We start from the raw sequence: 23112 nt of genomic DNA, 5'->3' as shown, positions 1-23112 counted from the left end.
AGAAAAAAAATCATAAAATTAATTCTTCACGTACATGAGTGGAAGCCATCCATCATTAAGACGTATTGAGATATCCTGCGTAACAAAAAAAAAATGTATTAGAAGTTTGATATATCTCCAAAAAAACTTTTTAAAATTTAACGAAGTCGAAATGTTAAAAATTAGTTTGGATATATTATTTATAAGACTTTTAATTTTCAAAAGCAACTTCATTTAAGAATCAACGTCATTTCTACTTCTACTTGCCAAACAGATGACTAGAATGTTCTAAAAATCCAGGTGTACGGTGTAGACGAAAAGGAGTGTAAAAGAGATGTAAGAGTAAATAGTAGTAAGTAAGTAGTGCAGTACAACTGTATACAGGATAGAAAATCTATCTTTTCACTCTAAAGAGCTTTTCACTGCATTTTTTTCTTCTTCATTAAATTAAAAGATTCAATCACAGCATAAACTTGGTCTCTCCGAAAAACCCGCCCTCAATTCTTCTTCATCTTCATTCCATTCTCATTCCCATGGATTCCGACCCAAAGCCCTAGAAAAAAACGAACAAAAATCATGCCTATCTCTCTTTAAATCTCACTACCTGTAGTCAACCAAAACAACAAGAAGAAGAAGTCAGTTTTGTGTTTGGGTTTTAATTTTCATTTTTGATTCAAGGTATTTTCTGCAACTTTTGTCAATCTCAATTTCCTGTTTGATCCTTTTTACATAGACTTTATCAGTAGCATCATCATCTCATGATTTCTGTTTTGATTTTTTTTTTTAAACCCACAAATTGTATCTGTGTTCAAAGATGACATTTTTTTTTGATCATTTATGTCATCAATTCATGTTGATTCTTCAATTTGGTTTAAAATATGAGGTGGGTTTTTGTTTAATTTCATTGTCATGCACAAATCTTCATTGACTCCTTAAAATCTTACATTTGTTCTGTATCTGTGTTTAAAGAGGACATTTTTATGATGTTTTTGATTATTTATGTCATGAATCATGTTGATTCTTCATTTTTAGTTTAACATCTGAAGTGGGTTTTGCTTGCGTTTCATCTTTCATGCACACATTAATGTACTTATTCAATTGATTACTCTCAATTTTACTTTTGTTCTGTTTCAGGGAAAAAAAATCATTTTGATTCAATTCTGGTTGTGTTTTGATGAATTTTGATATGTTTTTATCATGTTGTGTGAATCATAGTCAGTTTCTGTAATGGTTTATTTTTCCTATTTCATGTTTCATGCACACCCTCTCCGGAAAAATGCTGTTCTTTGTTGCTGTTGATGTTCTTTTCCAGAAATAGAATTTTGATAATTCTGATTCAATTTTGGTTCATTTTTGATTAATTATGAAACGGGGTTTTGTTTAACAGATCAAATTGTTATAATCGTCGAAAAACTCAAGAGAATTGGAGTGGATTGCTTGAAATTTTTGTGTTTCTTGATGTTGGGATTTTGAGGGAGTCGCGGATATTGGGAGAGGAAAGTCAAGATGCTTTCGTCGAATCTATGGGGAGGTTCATTTGAGATGCACGATGATGACAATAGAGATAGAAATACGACAGTGGATGATAATTTAGATAGAGGAGCTCTGACTAATCAACAACAATTAGATCAAGCTCAACAAAGTTGGTTATTAGGACCTAAAGAGAACAAAAGAAAGAAATATATCGATTTCGGTTGTGTAGTTTGTAGTAGACAAGCCGTAAAATGGTCATTTTGGACAATTGTTTTAGCTTTTGTAGTCATTGCTCTTCCAACGATTATCGTCAAGAATTGGCCAAAGCATAAAGTCCAACCCACTCCTCCGGATCAATACCATGTTGCTCTGACAAAGGCGCTCAAATTTTTTGACGCACAAATGTGTAAGTCCCTTGTCTTAAGTCTTCTCTCTTTTTTTATCTTTTTATAATAATCTCTATTAGCAAGTTCTTATTCAGCTATCGATAGATATCATGTAGTCGTCTATGCAAGAAACAGAACGTATCCTTGCTTTTGATTGAATTTTGCAGTTGTTCAGACCATTCTTTTCCTTTTCTTTCTTTTTGAATTAGTATGTCAGAAACTCTTAGTGCATGTTTTTAGTAGGGTTACAAAATTTTGAGGGTTCTGTGCAGCGGGGAGGTTGCCGAAGAACCATAACATTTCATGGAGAGGACCTTCTGGATTAAAAGATGGAGCAAGTTTGACGGATGTGAAAGGTGGACTTGTTGGTGGCTATTATGATGCTGGAGACAACATTAAGTTCAATTTCCCGATGGCTTTCTCTATGAGTATGTTAAGTTGGAGTGTGATAGAATATAGTCATAAATACAAATCGATTGGGGAATATGATCATATAAGGGATATCATCAAATGGGGCACCGATTACCTACTTCTTACCTTCAATTCTTCCGCCACAAATATCGACAAAATTTATAGCCAGGTGTGTATGAACGTCTTACTTACTTACAGTTCCTTCAGTTTTATAAATGATGTATGAAAGAAAAGAAGTGTCCTCTAAAGCCAAACTGGCATAAGCAGACAGTCTTTTGTTTAGTAAATGGTGGAAAATTGCACAAAGTAGTCCCAAATGGTTCCTGATGATTTGCATGACTGTGTTCGGAAGTACTTTGAACTGTAGTTGAAAGTTGTTTCGGGGAAGTTGTAGTTTGTTCATTGTATTTCTTTTTGGAACTTTCAGTTGGAGGCATGTTGGCACTGACTAGGAATCATCTAGGACCAGTAGGTAGTCTTGTATAAAGCCTGTATTTTCTGGTATTAGGCCAAGTCTATATGCCTCTGCGTCATGACATTGTCATAGCATATTAATGGAAATTTGATCGTTCAGTCTGTTCTTACTCTATCTCTAGTAAATGTGCATTTTTTGTTACAATTATTTGGTTACATTACATATTGGTTCTCCTTCAATCTTTTAACCTTGTTTAATGTACCATAGGTGGGCGTTGGTAGGAATGACTCAACTTCACCAGACGATCATAACTGTTGGCAAAGACCAGAAGACATGAATTATGACCGTCCGGTGCAAACAACAACTGCAGGATGCGACTTGGCCAGTGAAATGGCATCAGCGCTAGCATCTGCATCAATTGTCTTCATCGACGACAGAAAATACTCCCAAAAACTCATAAAAGGTGCTACTGCCTTGTTTGCATTTGGTAGGGATTTCACTAAACGTGCCACATATAGCCAAGGGAAACCAGATATTGAACAGTTTTACAAATCATCCGGATACTGGGATGAGTTCATGTGGGGCGCAGCTTGGATGTATTATGCAACTGGTAATTCTAGTTATCTTTCCCTGGCCACGAATCCAGGAATACCGAACCATGCGAATGCGTCTCTCCGATCAGCAGATATGGGTGTTTTGAGTTGGGACAACAAGTTACCAGCTGCTGAATTGTTGTTAACTAGGATGCGGATCTTTCTGAGCCCAGGGTATCCTTATGAGGACATGCTGAGAAGCTATCAGAATCTTACTAGTTTAAATATGTGTTCGTATCTTAAGAAGTACAATGTTTACAATTTTACTAAAGGTGAGCTTTGTTCATTCATATATAAACTGAAATGAAACTTAATATTACTGTTTTCAGATCAAGGTTGATGACGTTTCATTTCGTTGCAGGTGGCTTGATACAATTGAACCATGGAGGCCCCCAGAATCTGCAGTATGTTGTGAATGCTGCTTTCATAGCTTCTCTATTTGTTGATTATATGAATGCAACAGGCGTGCCTGGCTGGTACTGTGGAACGCAATACACTGGTGCAGATGAACTGCACAAATTTGCCACTTCTCAGGTGCTACATCTGTCCGTATCTTTTAAATGAACTGCATCGCTAACTTTCACTTTTTTTAGTCTGCACTAACAGTCAAAATCTACTTCTTAGCTTGATGAAATCATGAAAACTTAGTAGATGTTACATCAGACTATCAGTATGTTCATCGAGGAAAGTAAATTTATAAATGTGTTTACTTTTACAGTTCAGTTACTCATTATATGTATCTACATTGCTGTGAAAAGGTTGATTACATTCTTGGGGCAAACCCAAGTAAGATGAGCTACGTAGTTGGATATGGGGAGAAGTTTCCGAAGCATGTGCACCACAGAGGTGCATCTATACCTCTTGATGGTCACAAATACACCTGCACAGGAGGCTTTAAATGGCGAGACACTCAGAATTCCAATCCCCACAATCTTACGGGAGCCATGGTTGGCGGTCCCGACAGGTCTGATAAGTTTCAAGATTTCCGGCGTAATTATAACTTCACTGAACCAACGTTAGCCGGAAATGCAGGACTGGTGGCCGCTTTAGTGTCCTTGACGACTACTGGTGGCAGCATAGTTGACAAGAACTCTATGTTTTCAGGCGTACCACCGCTGTCCCCTACTCCTCCACCACCTCCTCCTCCATGGAAACCTTGATTCAGTCATTTTCTAGCCATAGTTATATTGATATAGTTACCCCCTTTTGGTACCTAGAAATTCGTGATCTGAATTATATTTTGCTTCTTCATATAAAGACACTGATAGATTCTTCTTGTAATTATTACCATTATTGGGCTAATCTATTGTGGGGGTTTTACGTATTCCAGGGTCATAAAGATTCACTGTTTACTTCGTTACTCTAGTAGATTCTGAACTGTGTCGTTTCTTTTATATCCTGTGAAAGGAAAATTTTTCTATTTAACTCCATAAGACTCCTATCACTTTGCGTATTAAAGTTCTGCCTTGTATGCATTGTGAAGTTCTGCATTGCAACACTAGACAGGTTTGCCAGTGCTGATTAAACTAGGTGGTCTTATATGTTGCCAAGCTTTTAGCGAAATCACCTGGAAGAAGGTGAAAGTTGTTTTAGATGTTGCTGGTTGTTTTTTCTTTGTATGCATCGAGTTCATTATGAACTGCAAGGTTTTGTGGTGTGCATAATGAACTCACTAGTTAACAATGTATCTAGATGCTCGCGAAGGTTTCTGTAATTTGCATCTTTCCATTTAGCCAGGGTGCATAAGATTTGTCAGATGATTGTTTTCAGACAGAATAAGGGTACATAAGTTTTGTCAGGGTACATCAGGTTTGCCAATGCTGATGAAACAAGGTGGTCTTATGTGTTGCCAAGCTTTTAGCGAAATCACATGGCGGAAGGTGAAAGTTGTTTTAGATGTTCCTGGTTGTTTTCTTTGTATGCATGAGTTCATTATGAACTGCAAGGTTTTGAGGTGTGCACAATGAACTCACTAGTTAACAATGTATCTAGATGCTCGCCAAGTTTTCTATAATTTGCATCTTTCCATTTAGCCAGGGGACATAAGATTTGTCAGATGATTGTTTCCAGACAGAATAAGTTTTGTCAGGGTGCATAAGTTTTGTCAGGGTACATATGTTTTGCCAATGCTGATTAAACAAGGGAACAAGGTGGTCTTATGTGTTGCCAAGCTTTTAGCGAAATCACATGGCGGAAGGTGAAAGTTGTTTTAGATGTTGCTGGTTGTTTTCTTTGTATGCATGAGTTCATTTTGAACTGCAAGGTCTTGTGGTGTGCATAATGAGCTAACTAGTTAACAATGCATCTAGATGCTCGCCAAGTTCGTCTGTAATTTGCATCTTTCCTTTTAGCCAGGGTACATAAGTTTTGTCAGATTGTCAGATGATTGTTTCTAGACAGAATAAATAACAGAAAATATTGAAACCAAATAGAAGAATTTAAACATGACCAAAATATAAATCCATTCTTAACAACATATCTAAAATGAAATCCATTCTTACTGCTGCTGCTGCTGCTGCTGCTGCAAACTAAATCACTCAAAAGCCCATGGATTTTCCCTGCGAAACTGTTCATCTTCTTCAGGGGTGAAATAGGCCCCAATGTTGAATGTGGAACGTAATTGCTCTGGTGTTTTACCGTGCATCATCTTCCCCACCTTGTGATATGCAAGTATGCCAATCCGTTTATCTTAAGAGAATTCGAAGCCTTGATTAAGTCAAATAATAATTGAATATTATTACCGACATTCACGAATTCTGCATCCCAAATCTGTTTATCCGCATCACTGGTCTCAACCTCGGCGCGTTTCCTGCAGTATTCTATTACCTTTGCCAAGATACTGCCTGTGATGTTAGGCAAAGGGAATACGTAATCCTCAGATTCATTATCAGCTATGATGTACTCCAGGGTTTTAGATTGCAATACAACGGTCTCCTCGATAACGAAGGCCTGTTCGTCAGAACTTTTCAAAGTAATCATCTTCGCTGGTGCCGGTGCCGCTGCCATGGTGATCGCAAATTCGCAATACATGTGAATATTGAAACAAAGAAAGTGTATTTATACTACTAGTATGGACTACGTTTGGTTGGACTCCGATTCCATGATAAAACCTGATTTACAAATGTTAACCAGTAATCTCTATCCAGGTCTTAAATTCGGAATCCATTGGAACTTACTTTTGTGACATCACATATTTGGGAGTGATTTCAGATACAAAAAGATACAATTCAAGGGGTGTCCAAAAAAGAGGTGACATAATATTACCACAGTAAGCTCATTGTCAGATAAGCAAACACTCCACTTCTGTCTGTTAAGTTAGACTTCAGTAGTACTCAGACTGAAGACTCAAAAACTTTACAGTAAGAAAAATAGAAAATTGTGAGTCTTCCTGGAACTTCAAAATTCTTCAGCTTCTCAAAATCTCTGGAGACAGTACGTCCTGAAGGTATCATCATACCAAAAACATATTCTAGGGTTCCATTTGAATGCAGATTGGTATCCAAGACATGGAAATACTTCATCTCCCATCTGTCTAACCACCTCAATTCCCATTCTTCAGATTCAAAGGTTAGTTTCAGTTCCTTGAATATGTAACAAAATTGAAGTTCCAACTTCCTTATCTACAAAAAGAATCCACAGGACCCATAACCTAGAACATCCTCTTCTTGCAGTCAGGAGCCCCGCAATAACAGTCCATGTGCTTGATGTTTCCTGCCTTGTCCACCACGCTGTCAACAGCGTAACCATAATCATAGGATAATTCCTCCAAAAACATGAAATGCACTCAATTACTAACATGATAAAGATATAGATACAAGAAAAAGCTCTTGAAAGTAAACAGTTAAAGAGAAGCACATTACCTGAAGAGGGGGTATGTTATCAGCAGCGAATAAAACAATTCGTGCAAGCTTTATATCGTGATGCTCACTTAATACACACTGGACGAACAGATTGGGAGCGCAGCTGTGATTAATATATCTAGTAACATTGCCAGTCAATCCAGCATCAATACAATAATCAACTTCATCTGCTGCTTTGTCCGAGAGAGCACCTGGAGATATGGATACATCACCTTTCCTTCTCTGTAAGACAGACCAAGGAAATCAAATCAGCAGGTGCATCCATATAGATTACTTCATACAAGTACATATAAGAAACAGCAGAATCTCTATATCAGAGTACTAGCAGCAAACTTCAAGTACTGTCTGTCCTGTTAAACCTACAGATAAATCTCTTAATCTCTTCTGTATGCCTCCTACAGTTTGTACTTGTATACTACTTATCCATCTAGGTGTCAAACAGTAACTGCAATCACAGATTGATGCACTATCTTAAAAGAAACAGGTATTACATGTGCATTTGTCATTTCATGTGTAACTTTTTCTATGTAAATTACTTCATACAAAACTCTATATCAGAGACCTGTAGTGGCAAAGTAGCAGCACTGTCTATCCTGTTATAGCTACTGATAAATCTCATCTGTATGCCTCTTACAGTTTGTATTCGGATACTACTTGTCCATCTGGATATAAACGCAAATATTACATGAGCGTTTACATAAATTCTGTATACTTATTCTTTAACTATGCTTTGTAAGTCCAGTTGATTTATGTTTAGGATCACTTGGTGTTAAGGTCTTAGTAGGTGATAATCCAAATTTATCAGAATACTACATATAAAGTACTAAATAAACAAAAAACAAATGGTAACAGTGACATTTCAACTAAATAACCATGTATTGCAAGTAGTAACGTAGCACCTCTCTTCCATCTAGTCCTTTCATCGTCTGAAGGCAATCGATGTCAAAAATGAAGAAGTTCTCCGGATCATGTACCTCGTCCGTCGTCTTGATAACTCCAATATATTCACATACGAAAGCGCCGGAGGGAATAAAATCCCACGATCTTACTCCCCATCCTTTTTTGGGGGTACGATATACCTTTAAAGAGACACCAAATGAAACCATATTGTAAGCCTTACTCATACTTTAATAAAGAACAAGAAAAATTCAGAAGATTAACAGAAATTGCATTAAATACAATATAGTTAAAGGCTACCTCAAGACGGTATTTTAATCCGCGCTGAGATGTCTTGTTTACACAATCAGGTCCGCATCCACAATGTGGTCCACATTCATACACAACATCCTTGGCTTCAATCAATCTGAAAAGGAAAAAGGTAACAATGCTTATGTAAAAATGAACATGAACTCATGCTAATAAGCAAATCAATTTGGTGAATCCAATTATCTTGTCTAACTGCACTTATGCAATGGGTACCATTACAGCTCATATTTTAAATGTGCCCAAGAGGAGGAGAATACATCCAAACAGAAAATTAAGAGAAGAATCTTAGAAATATATTTTTAACATATATAAGACTATCAGTACCAAGAACATAGCATAAGAAGACGGTATAAGTCAAATATTTGTAAGTAAATCACTGAAGTAAGAAAGAGTGAATATTTTTTACCTGCCACCATCTTTAGACACATATGGAAACTCTGAACCATTAAGCTTTGCACAGGCACATATACTAGGATCAAAGCAAGCTCCTTTGCACTTGCAGCCAAAGGCATTTGTAGGAATTCTCACACTTGCAGAAACTTGAGCAGTGGTGATATATGCCAAACCTATATAATCAGAACCCATTAGATTCAAAATAGAAGTAGCTAGTTGTTATTCAGTATTTTTGCATAAATAACCATTATGGTCCTATGGCCATCCATGAAAAAGACGAAACAGAAAGATAGTATCTACCTAGGTGGTTGCACACTAAATCTTACCTGTAGGAGGACCAGGTGGGTCATCAACCAAATTGGTCGCTGGAATAGGAATGTTTTCTTGGCCCCCACTAATGTCTTTACAGACCAATCTTCATCAATTTAAAAAAAAAAAACAAAAAAAAACTCAGTTACAAGGTTGTGTTACATAAATCTAGAGTAACATCAAAGTCTAGATTTCAAGTTCATACCCACGAATATCATCTGCGCATTTGGGAGCTTGTGCTCTAGTAAATTGAACCTGTAGATGATATCATCAAGCAATCGTAAATTCCTAGTCATGATTAGATATAAAAATTAGACAAACCTGGTTGGTAGTCAGAACTGGCTGCCCCTCAAGGCGCTTGAGACGATACTTGTATATTGTAAAACCAGAAACACCTTTCTCTGCCCAATAATCAACAACCTGTAAATTACGATTCAGTATCAAACAAAAATGTACAGTTACTTACTACTATGTCAGTTAAGATGTTTAGAGTAAAGGGTACATCTAACAAAGGCAAGAAAAAATAAAAGCAGGCTACGTAGCTATAATAACATCCCAAGCAAATTTAAACTACACCCTAAAACATAGTTATTACAAGATTTAATCCCTGATATGCAGTCAGCCCATACTCCTACAATCTAGTTGTATGTCTCTGTAGGCAAATTTGACAAGGCCATGGGCAGTGGCGCCAGAAATTTTTATTGGGCGGGCACTAAAATCATCATTTTTATTGGGCAGGGCACCATGTATGTATGCGTTGCATAATGAAGTTTCCAACAGTTAAAACTTATAACAGCAGCTAACTGTATATGCACCATATAAAAGCAATCTTGTAAATGTAGCTCCACCCGTGACCTTAATTGCTAAACTTTTAGCCATTCAATTACCAATAACTAATAAGAAGACACAAAACATGATTGCAAACCAAATCAGTAGAACCATGACAACTAAAGGAATTGAACCTAACATATGTATCTGTTATATTAAGTCTACATTCTTAGACCAGTATACTTGTCAAAGCACCATCATATAGAAATTGACAATTCGAAAGGCATGAGTGTATAGGTGGTTCAATTGAGCCCAAAGGACTTACATTATATAGTCCATCGTAGGTATAAACCTTTCCACAGTAGCTACTAGGACATTTCAGTCCTCGGATGACTCTAACTGGAACATTTTGCCCGATATTATTCTGCAAGGGAAAAAAGAGATAATATCAATCATTTTAGTTCCATAAATACATGAGTATTAAGATGAAAGTATTAAACAAAGACCAAAGAAAATACTAGATTTAAAAGAAGAAAACCGCTAACCTTGAGTGCCAGATTGCCACGTTTCATTACTTGGTCAGCTATTTGAGATTTATTACCAAGTAAATCGTTACCCCCTTGACCAGTATATATAACATCATCAGAATTATCTAGATCATCTTCATATTGTCCTGATAACACAATCGAGATGGCTACGGGAAAGGTATAGTTCTTAAGTTCTGTCTGCAGCATATGAAAACAAAACTTGATAAATTGCTAGGATGTTGGACAGCAAAAAAAATAATCACATAGTTTTTTCCTTAGTATTACCACTTCACCATAATATCCAAAGTGACTGACCAAATTTTAAAATGCGTTACCACTTTTTTGAATTTAACACCCATAAAATCAATTCCATTTAACCAATGGTTGTGCAAGCCCACGACACACATTTCAGCCCTTGAGTAGAACTGGTGCCCCACATCAACACCTGTGACATGAAAAACAAAAAAAATCCTACTCTGCTCAAATTTATCACTAAGCATACAAATGTATTAAAGGAAACACATATTCCATTGACACAAATGTGGTATGTGGAAGCAAACCTGGAAGGTGGCCAGGTCTTTTATCAGGATATAGAATGGTGTTTTCGTCTAACATCTGATAAATAAAATAAGAAGTTAGACGACCTATGGATTAAGAAAATAACGATTATCTGAAATGAATAAGCTCTGATAACACTGATTTCCAGCGACAAATAAACGGGTATCTCAAACTGTTGGGAATCTAAGATATTAGAGATACTTGCCTGGGAAATTGCCTTCAAATCCGGGCGTTTAGAAGGTCTTTTCCCAGCTTTTTCATCATCTTTCTGCACATTTGCCGTAAAGTAGTTCAATGGTAGGGGATGTGTAAAATAGAAATAACAGCTAATAAGATAGATTAATGCACACAGTTTTCACTAATTTAATAATGTGTATCAAACATAATGATCACACAAATCTCCTATTACAGCACCACTAGTAAACCAATACTGATTCATCACTGCTTCGAGATACGTTAAACATCTTACAGAGGTATCCCTCCAAACTGAAATGCATTAGAATCGAGTTCTTTTTAAGGATACATAACATAAGTCATAACAATGCAACCTTGAGACACAATCAGGAGGAGGCCTGCTTCTTTGTAATCACCGATCACTTAGATATGCACAACATTGTAGGTAGCACAAGTTTGGAAGGCAGTCTAGCTAATGTAATCGCAAAAAACAAAACAATATGCAAACCAAATTATGTAAAACTAATACACAATTCATGTTAGATTCAAGCATGCTTATACTATCACATCAAAACATTTTCATAAATTTCCTTAATTCCATACTAACTTCTATAAAATTTCCACACAAACATCAACCTAACTCAGATTGAAATGCATCCAATTGCTTGAAATTAACAACAATTATAATAAACTAACCTTGTTTTTCAATTCTTCTTCGAGATTCTTAACTCGGAGTTCTTCATCCTGCACCAGCAAATAAACATCAAAAAAACTCAGACAAAAAATTAAAAAACGTAATTCCTACACTCCGATTTTAACAGTTAGGTCTTTTACGCACAAACCTGAACAAAGTGGAGATAGTGCGAATTAAAAGCCCTGATAGTTGCTCTAACTTTAGCATAATCGCTCCTCTCATCCGATTCTGTACCCTTTTCAGCCGATTCCAAACTCTTTTCTGCCGATTTCATACTCTTTACAACCGATTTTCGACGCTTTGCAGCCGATTTTACACCCTTTTCAACCGATTCGATACCATTTTCACCACCAATCTTCACTTCATGTTCAACATCAGCAGTAACAACTTCACCCAAATCATTACCATCATCAATTGATTGCTTCTTCTCTGTTACTTTCTTTGAAACCTTTACATCGTTGTTTGATATACTGATTCTCTTCTTCTTAAGAACTGGTTCTTCCTCTTCAATATCACCTCCATGGTCATCATATCTAATTTCCTTAACTATCTTTTTGATTCTAGAACTTCTCCTTCTTCCATCCTCATCCATTTCTACTGTGATTTTGAAGAATTAGAAAGGGTTTTTTTGTTTTAGGTTAAAAGAAAGGAAGATGAAAAGGGGGAAAAGGATGAGGATTTTTAAAGGGAGGAAGCGTGAGAGAATGGAATTGTTATTCTCGGAAAAAGAGAATATAGAATTAATACTAATTTGGGGAAGACGAAGTGACGGGAATGGGCGGGCTAATTTTGAAATTCAAAATTTGTATTTGAATCTGAATCGCACTGTGTCAGAGGCAGAGGGGAAAATAATTGAGACCAAGTCCAGGGTGTTTTGGGAAGGACAAAGGGTGTTTGGGGAAAGACAAATACCAGAGGATGAGGCTGAGAGATTTAAACCAGAGGGTAATTTGGTAATGTGATAAACAACTGAGTTTAGAGATTTTTCTTGGAAAATGACTGTAAAGCCAGGGACAATGATTTGTGTTTTGGCTTGGATATAACTAAATTTTTTTATAATCTGTATAGGTATTGCTTCGTTCAAATCTTGTGATTTCGCTTGGCTTGGATAGTGAGTGGTGTACATATGTTCCTTGTTATAGCTAAGTGAAGCCTAAAGAAAATTCAGTTTTAATCAAAATAAAAATTATTTTTTTACTGAATTATAACTTATGGAATTCAGTTTTCATCCATTAAATTACGAAAATTAAAATTCAAAATACACCGCCTAAATTTCAGGGATTTTCCAATTTCTACATTAAAAACAATAAATATCGGATCTAGAAAACAGTTCTGGGAACTAATGTATTTACTATCTGGACGGAAACTAGTTTTGCGTCACCATAAGCCAAGATATGCATCTTTACCATAGTCCATAGTGTTGCGATTTTGCTCTATTTTAACTTAGTTATATTGAAACTATAGCCAAGCAAAATGACCAACCACAGTGTTTGGCCTTACATATCAGGTATTGGTATTGGTTAGTTACTCCCAAAATTTAAGAAGAAAAAAAGAATTATGGGGAGGGTTAGGAACTTAGGATTATTATAAATACATCAGAAATACGTAGACAATTCTTTGATTCGATCAATGTGGTTTGTTTGGGCAAATATGTAATGTGGTTATTGGGACAAAATCTCTATTTCGGCACCTCTTTAGATTGATGTTTATCGAGTGGGCTTTTCTCTTTAAAGTCTAAAGATTATGAAAAATTGGATACTTCGTTAATCACAGACACATTTCAAGAAACCTATTTTGAGGCATACTAGATTTTTTTGAGGCATACTAGATAATGCCAAAATAGGGTCACTAAATAAAAAACAACATCACCCCTCATCCACCATTTTTGATAATGGCATAACTACCCTTATATAATTAGTGTAAATGATTATGATTAGAATTGATTGATTATGAATTTTAAGGATTGATTAAACATTAAATTATTAGTGGTGAATTAGTAGAAAAATCAATTTTATGTGAGAGAGTTGGGATTTTTGAGAGGAAGAAGAAGAAGTGAAGAAAAAAAGCTTGGGTTTTGACTTTTGAGATTTTAGTGATTAGAAGTGACCAAAATGTGTGATTCAAATCAGAGGTAAACTTCTATCGAGGTTTAATTTTCTTTTATAAGTTGAATCTGCCAAAAAATTGAATTTTTAAAACCCAGATCTGTTGACCAGATGAACAGTTCGGCTGATAACTTTTGAGTCGAACTTCACTCAGAAACTGAATCATCCACTAGGTTCGGATTGAAAAATTGAGGTTCGGCTGGAAAATTGAGGTTCGACTGGAAAATTGAGGTTCGGCTGAAAATATTGTAAAGTCGCATTAGCCGAACATAGTGTTTCTATAAATCATACACTAAGTTCGGCTCAAAATTGATACTACAAGATCAGCCGAACTGATCTTCTGAAAACCCTAATTTCATCTTTGAAATCATATTTTACCGATCAAACAAAATAAAATCAATCAAAAACAAGATGGATTTGTTACGCGTACATTCTAAAATACATCTAAGAAAAATTGAGATTTGGATTTCGCATTCCAACATCGCTCACTTCGGTTCGTGTTTCCTTTGTTTGATTAATTTCTTTATTGAATTGGAGTCCTAGATGTTTAAGTTTAAAGTTTATTTTGATTTTTAATTTTAGGTTTTTGAGGATAAGGGAACTATGACAACTTGAAATTATTTAGGGATATATAGGTAACTACACTACCTTTAGACACCCCTTATAAACCCACCCTAGATAATATAATGGATGAGTATGCCTCAAAATAGGTTTCCATTTCAATGATCAAGTAAGAAAAAAGATGCTAGGAGTACTTGATGGGCTTGGAGTCTAGTTTAAAGCCCATCTACTTTGTTTGCCTTTATTGAGACCAACATAATTGTTAAAGGCGGGTATCATATTTGTTAAAAGCCGGTACCAATCCAGAATCCAATGGTCAGGATTATTTTGGTTTATATAAGTTGGTACCCGCCCCATTAGTAGCGATATCAGCCTTTATCAATGGCCGTTTGCTGACAAGAATAAAGGATACATGTTGACCCTCAGGACTTGGAAATATAATGAATTGTAATATAGGTTTTATCTCGTTCATGTGTACTGAATTAAAGAATTAGGGAGCTTTCAGAATTTGTCTGAATATGTCTATTAGAACAAGAGACAATTATGTATTTAATTCATTCATATTGTGCTACCAAATAATAATAATGGACATAAACATGATCCTTTTAGATATGAAATAAACTGTGGCGATGATTTCAAGTAGGAAAATGCTTGGTGAGCAGCCCAGCGGTGGTGAACATACCGAGAAAATAATAGAGACAGAGTATAAGGTATTTTGGAAATTAGAAACACCAGAGGTTGAGTGCTTGAAATTAGAGTTGTAAGTTGGGATGTGCCAACACTAGCACAACCCAGCACAACAAGCTAAAATTTGAGCACGGCCCAGCCCAACACGTGGCTTAGTTCAGCACGCTAGTTTCATGGGCCGGAATGGGATAAACTAATCGACACAATAGCAAGGCACAACACGCGGCACGGATAAGCACGTGGCACGACACAACACCAAACGTTAAGAAAACATGTCATAACATGGCACAATACATCGCATTTTGTGTATATTTCACAAAAGAGCCTTTATTCTAGTCATTTATTGACATTTTGTTATCGTTATGTTGACTTATTTTCCTAACAATACACATAATACCCAAATATTTGGAAATATTGTTATTGGAAAAAATAAATTAAATGTGCCAGTCACAACAGAGCAGCACGACACACCACGTTAATTTTTCTGGCACAACACATCACAACACGCATTCCAACATAAGACGTCTCAATTTTCGGCACAACACGACACGGCATACTAAGCACGTGATTTCATGGGCTGGGTTGTGCTGAGATGACATGTTTTACACCTCTACTTGAAACCTATGGTAATTTGGAACGTGATAGGTAGCATAGATTTTAAGATCAAGGGTTTTCTGGAAAATGATTGTAAGCTCCCAAATATATTTTAAAAAAATTATTTGGTTGAGAGTAATTTTTTGAAACTTGTGAGAAGAAATTATTGAGAGCATTAAAAATGTTGTTTTCGATATGAAAAACTTAATATGAAGATAAACTAGCAATGACTAATCTAGTGAAAACCAATTTCTCAAATGAGCAATAAAAACATACTACCAAATCTCCACTAAATTCAGTTATGCTTACCGAAAACGTGGGGTACAAAAATACTCCACCAACATTTTTTTTAGGTAACCTATATGGACTAACTTAATAATAAATGCGAAATTCTGAGATAAAAAAAGGAATTGGGGGATATAAGGAAAGGACAAAAACTGGTTCCAGATATCAATTCGGGGTCACCCCTTATCTAAGTATTTTACGTATTTCCTAATCTACCCCTCACTAATCAGGATTAGTGATTAATAATAATTAGTAAAATCATAAGATTTTTGATAAATGATTAGTGTGTGTTTTATTTGAATTTGGGTGAGTGAGGTGAGATTAGAAGGAGGGAAAAATATTTTTGAGTGGATTTTTTTTTGTGAAAATGGAAGATGATTGTGAGGAGAAAATTGCAGCTGCTGAATCTTTAGCTCTACTACAACAAGGAGCTAACGACAACAACTCTCAATTGCAACTCTTTGTTAAGCCAACACCCTTGAATGATGATTTTGACGAGTATGGAGAGTTTTTCGAAGAAGCTACACAAGAATGTAAACTTGCACAACATGCAAGCATCCCCAATACACAGGTAAAGCTGCTAGGAGGATAAAAAATCGATTTTTTTCTTTAAACCCGCCATTTTTTCAACTGTAAAACCTCGGTGTCGGCATGGTCGTAGTATGAATACCATGCCGGCAGACGCGTTACCTGCATGGTATTCATACTACGACCATGCCGGTAAAGCGATATCCCCCAATTTGAATATTGATCCGGCATAGTATTCTACCAAAAAACTATGCCGCTACGCAGTTAACTTTTTTACCTACCAAGGAATATACTATGGAATATTAAACCGGCATGGGTTCATTGATAGGTTACCATGCCGAAACTGCATGAAAAACATACAGGAAACATTTCCATCTAAACCCAAAAACCGGCATGGACAATTAATAAACAGCAACGCCGGAACTAGTTACCGGCGTTGTATCATCAATACCGAGAATGCTGGCAGCGGAACCGGCGTTGTTGAGTTTCAAATTTACAATGCCGGTACCTACCAAAAAATACACAGGAATAAATGTTTTCCAAAGCTAAATACCAACACTACATATCAATTAATTTGAATGTATGTAGCGTGTACCGGCTTGGGACAATAAATTACGAAAATGTCGGCACCTTGTTTTCCGGCGTTGCTGTCTAATGAATAATGTATGCCGGAATATGTTTCAAATTTGGTCTTCAGTTTTGGCTAAGTTCGACAATGCCGGAACATTGGTCGAACATGCAGGTACTTGTTTTCAACATAGTGTTTTAATTTCGTTTGGAACTAATTTTCATTCAATATTTAGGTGGTGACATATATTGATCCAACAAATGCAAATGCGCTTTATCGGGATACGTCGGAATACTATAAAATATCTCTGATATGTGACCAAAGAATACTTTACTAATAGATTGCTAGTAATGAACCTTCTAATGAATGTGAAATTGATCTTATGTAGGGAATAATAAATCGAAATGAAGTAATCACTTGGGCTAAAGAGACGGCTCTTAAGAACATGTGTGTGTTGGTGAGGAATACCAAAGGTTCAAAGAGGCGTTTTGAGATGGCTTGCGAGACTCGTACGAGGAAGAATGATTGCCCGTTTAAGCTTGTTTTCCGTTTAAATGACATGAACAATTGGGATTGTGAGGTTTTGTGTGGCTGTCATAACCACCGGGATCCGAAAGATTTTGTTGGTCACTCCTCCCTATTTGTGAAGCTAAAACCTCATGAGTTCGAGGATGTAAAGAGATTGACCAAAGCACTTGTCAAACCGAGAAAAATTCTCAGAGGCTTCAAGGAAAAGGATGAGTCCAACGTGTCTTCTCTACGTACAATTTATAGCGCACAAGCAACTATTAGAAGGGTGGAATGGGAAGGGAGGTCCGTTATGCAAGAATTTGAGAAGATGGATTGGGATTACAACTACACGCATATCATTAAAAGAGGGCCGGACGAGAAGCCCCTTCAAATATTCATTTCGCATCCTTTGCTTTCACAATTGGCAAATACATGTTGTGGTGTTCTTTTGATGGATTGTACCTACAAGACAAACAAATACAATATGTCGTTGTTCAACATCGTGGGGAAAACCTCGTACAAGGTAACATTCACATTGGCTTGGTGTTTAATGGAAAACGAGAGGGACTATAATTATCATTGGGCATTACGACAATTGAAATTATTCTTCCGGGAAAATCAACTTCCGAGGGTGATCGTAACTGATCAAGATGATGCTTTAATGAAAGCAATATCCGACGTCTTCCCGGACGCACAAAATTTCCTATGTACATATCATATACGTTAAAATATCATAAAAACTTGCCATGCCTTGTTTGAACCCACTAAGGCAGATATTAAGAAGAGAATGATTGTTCAACTAGAGGAAGATGTTCGAAAGAAAAAACTATCCCCCGAAGAAGAAGAAGATGAGAGAGGCAAGATAAATGAGCGAGTGGACAAAGAACATGCGGAAAATCATAAAAAGTGGTTGGAAATTCTAAGAAATTGGGAGAAAATTTATTGGTCTCTTACCGAGGTTATGTACGAAAAGATATTTGAGAAGTTTATTGCCGATTGGAACGAAGTTTATCCGACTGCCGTCTGGTATTGTCAGACTCAATGGTTGGATAAGTTCAAGGAAAAATTTGTACATGCATGGACAAACCGGTATAGACACTTGAAGACTGAAGCAACTAGTGCAGCGGAGTCCACTCATGGGAGATTTAAAGATCTCATCCAATCCGTTCAAGGAAATGTGGTTACGGTCACCGAGGCAATGGAGCAATACTTTAAGGATGATATCAATAGGATCAAGGAGGCTTTTGAGAAAAGCTCAATGGAAAGGATGACTCAATTTCTTCGTTATGGTAAGTTGATCCAAGGAATAAAATTCAACGGCTCTCATTGGGAAATAAAACATATGATGAGACAAATGGAATATGAGAAAAATTACGGAAAACCGGGTGATGTATGTATTTGTCCCGACATGTCCTCATTGGGGCTTTTGTGTCGTCATATGCTTTTGAAGTATGAAGAATTGATACCTATTGAGGTTATTGATCCGTTTTGGAAGCAACTATCTTTCGACCCTCCCCCTTCGAGAGATCCCGGACAATCTCCATGGGTTACGAACGAAGCAAAGGAATTCTACGAAGCTTACACACGTGGCATCTCGGTAAGCCAGCAAGTCTTGTTGAGCCAACTAAGGCTAATTACTCGTCCATGGATCGCACAAAGCGAAGAGCCAAGAAAGGGAGATCCAATAGGTAGACCCCAAACTAAAACGTCAAGGAGAAAACAAAGGGTAGAATTGAAAGAAATGACTCAACGTGAAAAAGAACGCGCAACAAGTAAGAAAGGTTCGGGGAAGCGCAGGTTCCAAACAAAATAGGTAGGTCGAGGAAGGAACTGCTATCAAGTCAATAACAAACGAAGGATTCCGTATCCACACCAAAAGCCAACTCATCGGAGGTTCCAATGAAGAGGGGTAGGCCGCCAAAGTTATCAACATCAAGTTACAAAGAACAACAAGGTGAGCATTCCGAAGCCATACCCATAGTCAATCTAGCAGAGGTTCCAAGGAAAATGGGTAGGCCTCCAAAGGTATCAACATCAAGTGACAAAGAACAACAAGGTGAGCATTCCGAAGCCATACCCCTAGTCGATCTAGAGGAGGTTCCAAGGAAAAGGGGTAGGCCTCCAAAGGTATCAACATCAAGTGACAAAGAACAACAAGGTGAGCATTCCGAAGCCATACCCATAGTCGATCCAGCGGAGGTTCCAAGGAAAAGAGGTAGGCCTCCAAAGGTATCAACATCAAGTGACAAAGAACAACAAGGTGAGCATTCTGAAGCCATACTCATAGTCGATCTAGTGGAGGTTCCAAGGAAAAGGGGTAGGCCTCCGAAGGTATCATCATCAAGTGACATAGAACAACAAGGTGACGAGGAAAAGTTGGTGACAAACCCAAGTGATATCAAAGTTGATGTACTTTTAGTTCCAAGGCGAAGGGGTAGGCCAAGGAAGTACGGACTCCCATCACATATCGAAGACAGTGCAAGTGTAGATATTGCAGAGGATGGTTTGGATATAATCAAGTTAGAAAAGGGTAATATGAAGATATATAAGGATCCCAGAACAGGTAGGACAATTAGAAGTTATCATACCAATATACAGTCTTACATAGACCAACTTCCTGAGGTTATTCGCGAGTATATTGTATATACGGATGATGTCGATGGAGATAGAAATTGTGGCTATCATACTGTGACAGCACAATTAGGAATCTTTGACACAGCAGTTAGTAGAGGTATGACACCATGCCGACATGCTAGAACGAGGATGGCCGAACAACTTGTGAACAATAGGAGCTTTTATGAGCAATTGATTGGTGTAGGCTAGGGGTTTGATGATATGCATTCTCAAATATTAGGGCCCGAGCAAGAGATGAACTTTCTTCCTTCTCAATATTGGATGAGAATGCCGTTTTGTGGGCATCTAATGGAGGATACATTTAGATGTGTTGTTCATTATTTTACCCCCACCGTAGAAGTAACATTTACCCCAAAGTGGAAAAAATGCGAAGGATCCCTTAAGAAGAGAAGATTTGTTTTGGCGTTCGTGAACGGTAATCATTTCGTAATTCCAAAACTCAAGGACAATTGTCCATTGCCACCTGTTTGTGGGATGGTAAAAAACAAAGATCTAGATCCCAATATCTGGAAGGGATGGATGGAATTGTATGAGGAGAATCACCAATTTTTGGATGCGTTGGCCTTATCAAAGAAACCTCTTCAAGAGGAGGAGATTAAAGTTAATACGCGTGGAAGCGATGATGAGTAATTTCGGTATATGTGGTTCACTAATACACAACCTTTTGTTTTTTTTTTTGGAAGTTTGAATTGTAAACATTAAATCATATTCTGATGCCTATGCCGGCATAGTTGTGTTTTATAACTATTACGCCAGAACTCGTGTGCCGGCGTAGATTGTTATTTTGGAACCATGCCGGAAATACAGAAAAAACATCCAGAGAAATCAGTAAATTCGCCGGCATAGAAGTTAACATCATAACAATGCCGGTTTTCTGCCAAAAACATATTTGCCAAGGAGATTTCAGACCACCGGCATAGTATCCAAACACATTTAAATGCCGAAACTCTTTCATTTAGGAAACTGGCATTGATTTTACTCTTTTCGAGCATACCGGTACTGGAGATAACTTAGAAGTTTATGTGATATTGCCACATTCAAACTCTGTAAAAGAGGTAATTTGACACAAGTTTATCAACATAATAAATATAATAACAATACTAGATTGTATACCAGAACAAACTCCAAAGTTATGTTGTTCTAAACCGAAAATAAATCAAACATAAACCAAGTCAAGCAAAGAGTTTAGCAAAACACACAAACAAACACATTGTTCAAGACTCGCAAACAAACATAAACCAACACTAGATTGTTCAAACCAAACTAATACTATAGAAGAAACAGACGATCACTCGGTTCTTGGCTTCTTGTGTGCCCTCTTCTTCCTTTCGCCCCACAAGACTTTTGCCTCCGGATCTTCAATTTTGTTGATCTTTTGCTCGACGTTCTCCATTTCTTTCTTGGTTAACACCTCTCCTTTCTTGTTCTTTTTCTTAAAGAACTTTGACAAATTTCCAATCCGTTGACACTGTTGAGGAATTATTAAACATATACTTAGTATGTACAATTGTATAACTTCATAGATATATATTAAAAGATTAGTAATGAACAAGACGTACGTACCAACAACGTAACGAGTTGTTGAAGTGCGGGTACAGTTGTCGAAGTTATGGAGGGACGTGCTGGTGGTGGAGGAACTTCTACCACATCCGGGCGTACAACATAAGGATGTGAATACTTCCGATGGCCTCTTAGGAAGGTTGGTTCACTCTCATAACCGTTTTCAGTCAATTCCTAATCATCCCTATCCAATAAAAGTCCTTGTTCTTCCCTCTCACTCCAATGCGCAAGAATAGCTTTTGGGTCGTAAACTACGAGACTATGGTTCTCATTTAATTGGCATTGAGGAAAGTCATGAGAGAATTTCTGATAACATGTATCCGTGAGATCTTTCTGCTTGTACCCAAGATGGCGCATTACACGGCGAGGGTTCTGCATAACAAATCCTTTTGGATGAAATACCGGTCCGTTGTAAAATGAAACATTGTCACGCCTTTCGAAGTAAACTCCCGTGACATTCCTATATGGGCCAAACACAACATCTTGGACAACCATAGAATCCAAAGACAATCTCATTTCTAATAATCGTTTCTTGTTATTGGGCCTTTGGGTATTGTTGAAGAAGTATTTCTGACCTAGAGGCCTATTCTGTTGATAATCAGTGACAACCTGCAATCCTTTATACCGTATGAACAATTTTGTGAAGTGTTCATAAGCCCACACCTACGCCAATGAAAGATCGTTCCAATCAAATGTATAAGAAAATAAATAATTGGAAACTAACAAATTTAATGACAACAATAAAAAAATACGAAGTTCATTATACCTGAATTATAGTGAAATTCCCATTAAATTGACGGGCGTAAGCCTTAGAAGCTCGACGCATTTCTGCCAAAAAATGTGCCAAGAAAGCAGTGTCCCATGAATACGCATGAACCTTTTCCAACAGATCCAAGTATTGTAGGTTGTTCATATGCACCCTGTTACCATTAGTGTCAGGGAATATAGCGGAGTCCAAGATGAACAACATATAAGCAGCGACCGTTTGCTGAACTTGTTCGGGATTCAATTCCTTATTCTTCGTGTTCCCAAACAATTCAACGAGTTTGACGAATGTGATAGTCTTTGTTTGGGAACACTTTATCTTGTACATATTTTCCAAAGTGGTTTCCTTGTCCCATCCAAACAACTTAGAAGTCATATCATAGATCTTGTCCCATCCTAGGTCCTTAGAGTCATCTCCTACCTTAACGGATTTCCCAAGAACCTCTACACCTATTATCCTTTGGGCATCTTCAGGGATAATGGTCATCTCGCCAAAAGGAAAATGCATGGTATCAGTTTCACCAAATAACCGCTCCAAAAAGCAGTTCTCCGTGACGGTATCAGTGGCC

At 37.1% G+C, this 23112-nt stretch overlaps 3 protein-coding genes across 4 annotated transcripts; 1 reads left to right on the top strand and 2 right to left on the bottom strand.

Annotated features, from left to right (window-relative positions):
- The first annotated feature begins 413 nt into the window (after nucleotides 1-413).
- LOC113319287 (endoglucanase 12-like) lies at nucleotides 414-4622 on the top strand. Its single transcript, XM_026567563.1, has 6 exons — nucleotides 414-657; nucleotides 1367-1858; nucleotides 2111-2418; nucleotides 2932-3529; nucleotides 3619-3791; nucleotides 4016-4622. The coding sequence occupies exons 2-6, from the start codon at nucleotides 1486-1488 to the stop codon at nucleotides 4415-4417; spliced, it is 1854 nt and encodes a 617-aa protein (XP_026423348.1). The 5' UTR covers nucleotides 414-657; nucleotides 1367-1485; the 3' UTR covers nucleotides 4418-4622.
- A 1278-nt stretch (nucleotides 4623-5900) lies between these two features.
- LOC113272602 (SKP1-like protein 3) lies at nucleotides 5901-6263 on the bottom strand. Its single transcript, XM_026522416.1, has one exon. The coding sequence runs from the start codon at nucleotides 6261-6263 to the stop codon at nucleotides 5901-5903; it is 363 nt and encodes a 120-aa protein (XP_026378201.1).
- Nucleotides 6264-6461: 198 nt separating this feature from the next.
- Nucleotides 6462-12443, bottom strand: LOC113319275 (histone-lysine N-methyltransferase, H3 lysine-9 specific SUVH4-like). Of its 2 annotated transcripts, none has more exons than XM_026567549.1 (15): nucleotides 11895-12443; nucleotides 11749-11796; nucleotides 11084-11146; nucleotides 10881-10935; nucleotides 10656-10765; nucleotides 10339-10518; nucleotides 10119-10217; nucleotides 9347-9445; nucleotides 9231-9280; nucleotides 9043-9131; nucleotides 8730-8889; nucleotides 8315-8420; nucleotides 8017-8196; nucleotides 7118-7339; nucleotides 6462-7020 (listed from the first exon to the last, which is right to left on the bottom strand). In XM_026567549.1, exons 1-15 carry the CDS (start codon nucleotides 12336-12338, stop codon nucleotides 6907-6909), a joined length of 2019 nt encoding a protein of 672 aa, XP_026423334.1. In that variant the 5' UTR covers nucleotides 12339-12443; the 3' UTR covers nucleotides 6462-6906. The 2 variants fall into 2 exon arrangements, with proteins under 2 accessions (XP_026423334.1, XP_026423339.1); XM_026567554.1 differs by having other exon boundaries at nucleotides 6462-6985.
- Between the last annotated feature and the right edge of the window lie 10669 nt (nucleotides 12444-23112).

Source organism: Papaver somniferum, chromosome 1 (genome assembly GCF_003573695.1).
Source record: "Papaver somniferum cultivar HN1 chromosome 1, ASM357369v1, whole genome shotgun sequence".
Taxonomy (NCBI): Eukaryota; Viridiplantae; Streptophyta; class Magnoliopsida; order Ranunculales; family Papaveraceae; genus Papaver; species Papaver somniferum.
This window is presented reverse-complemented; position numbering and strand designations above follow the sequence as displayed.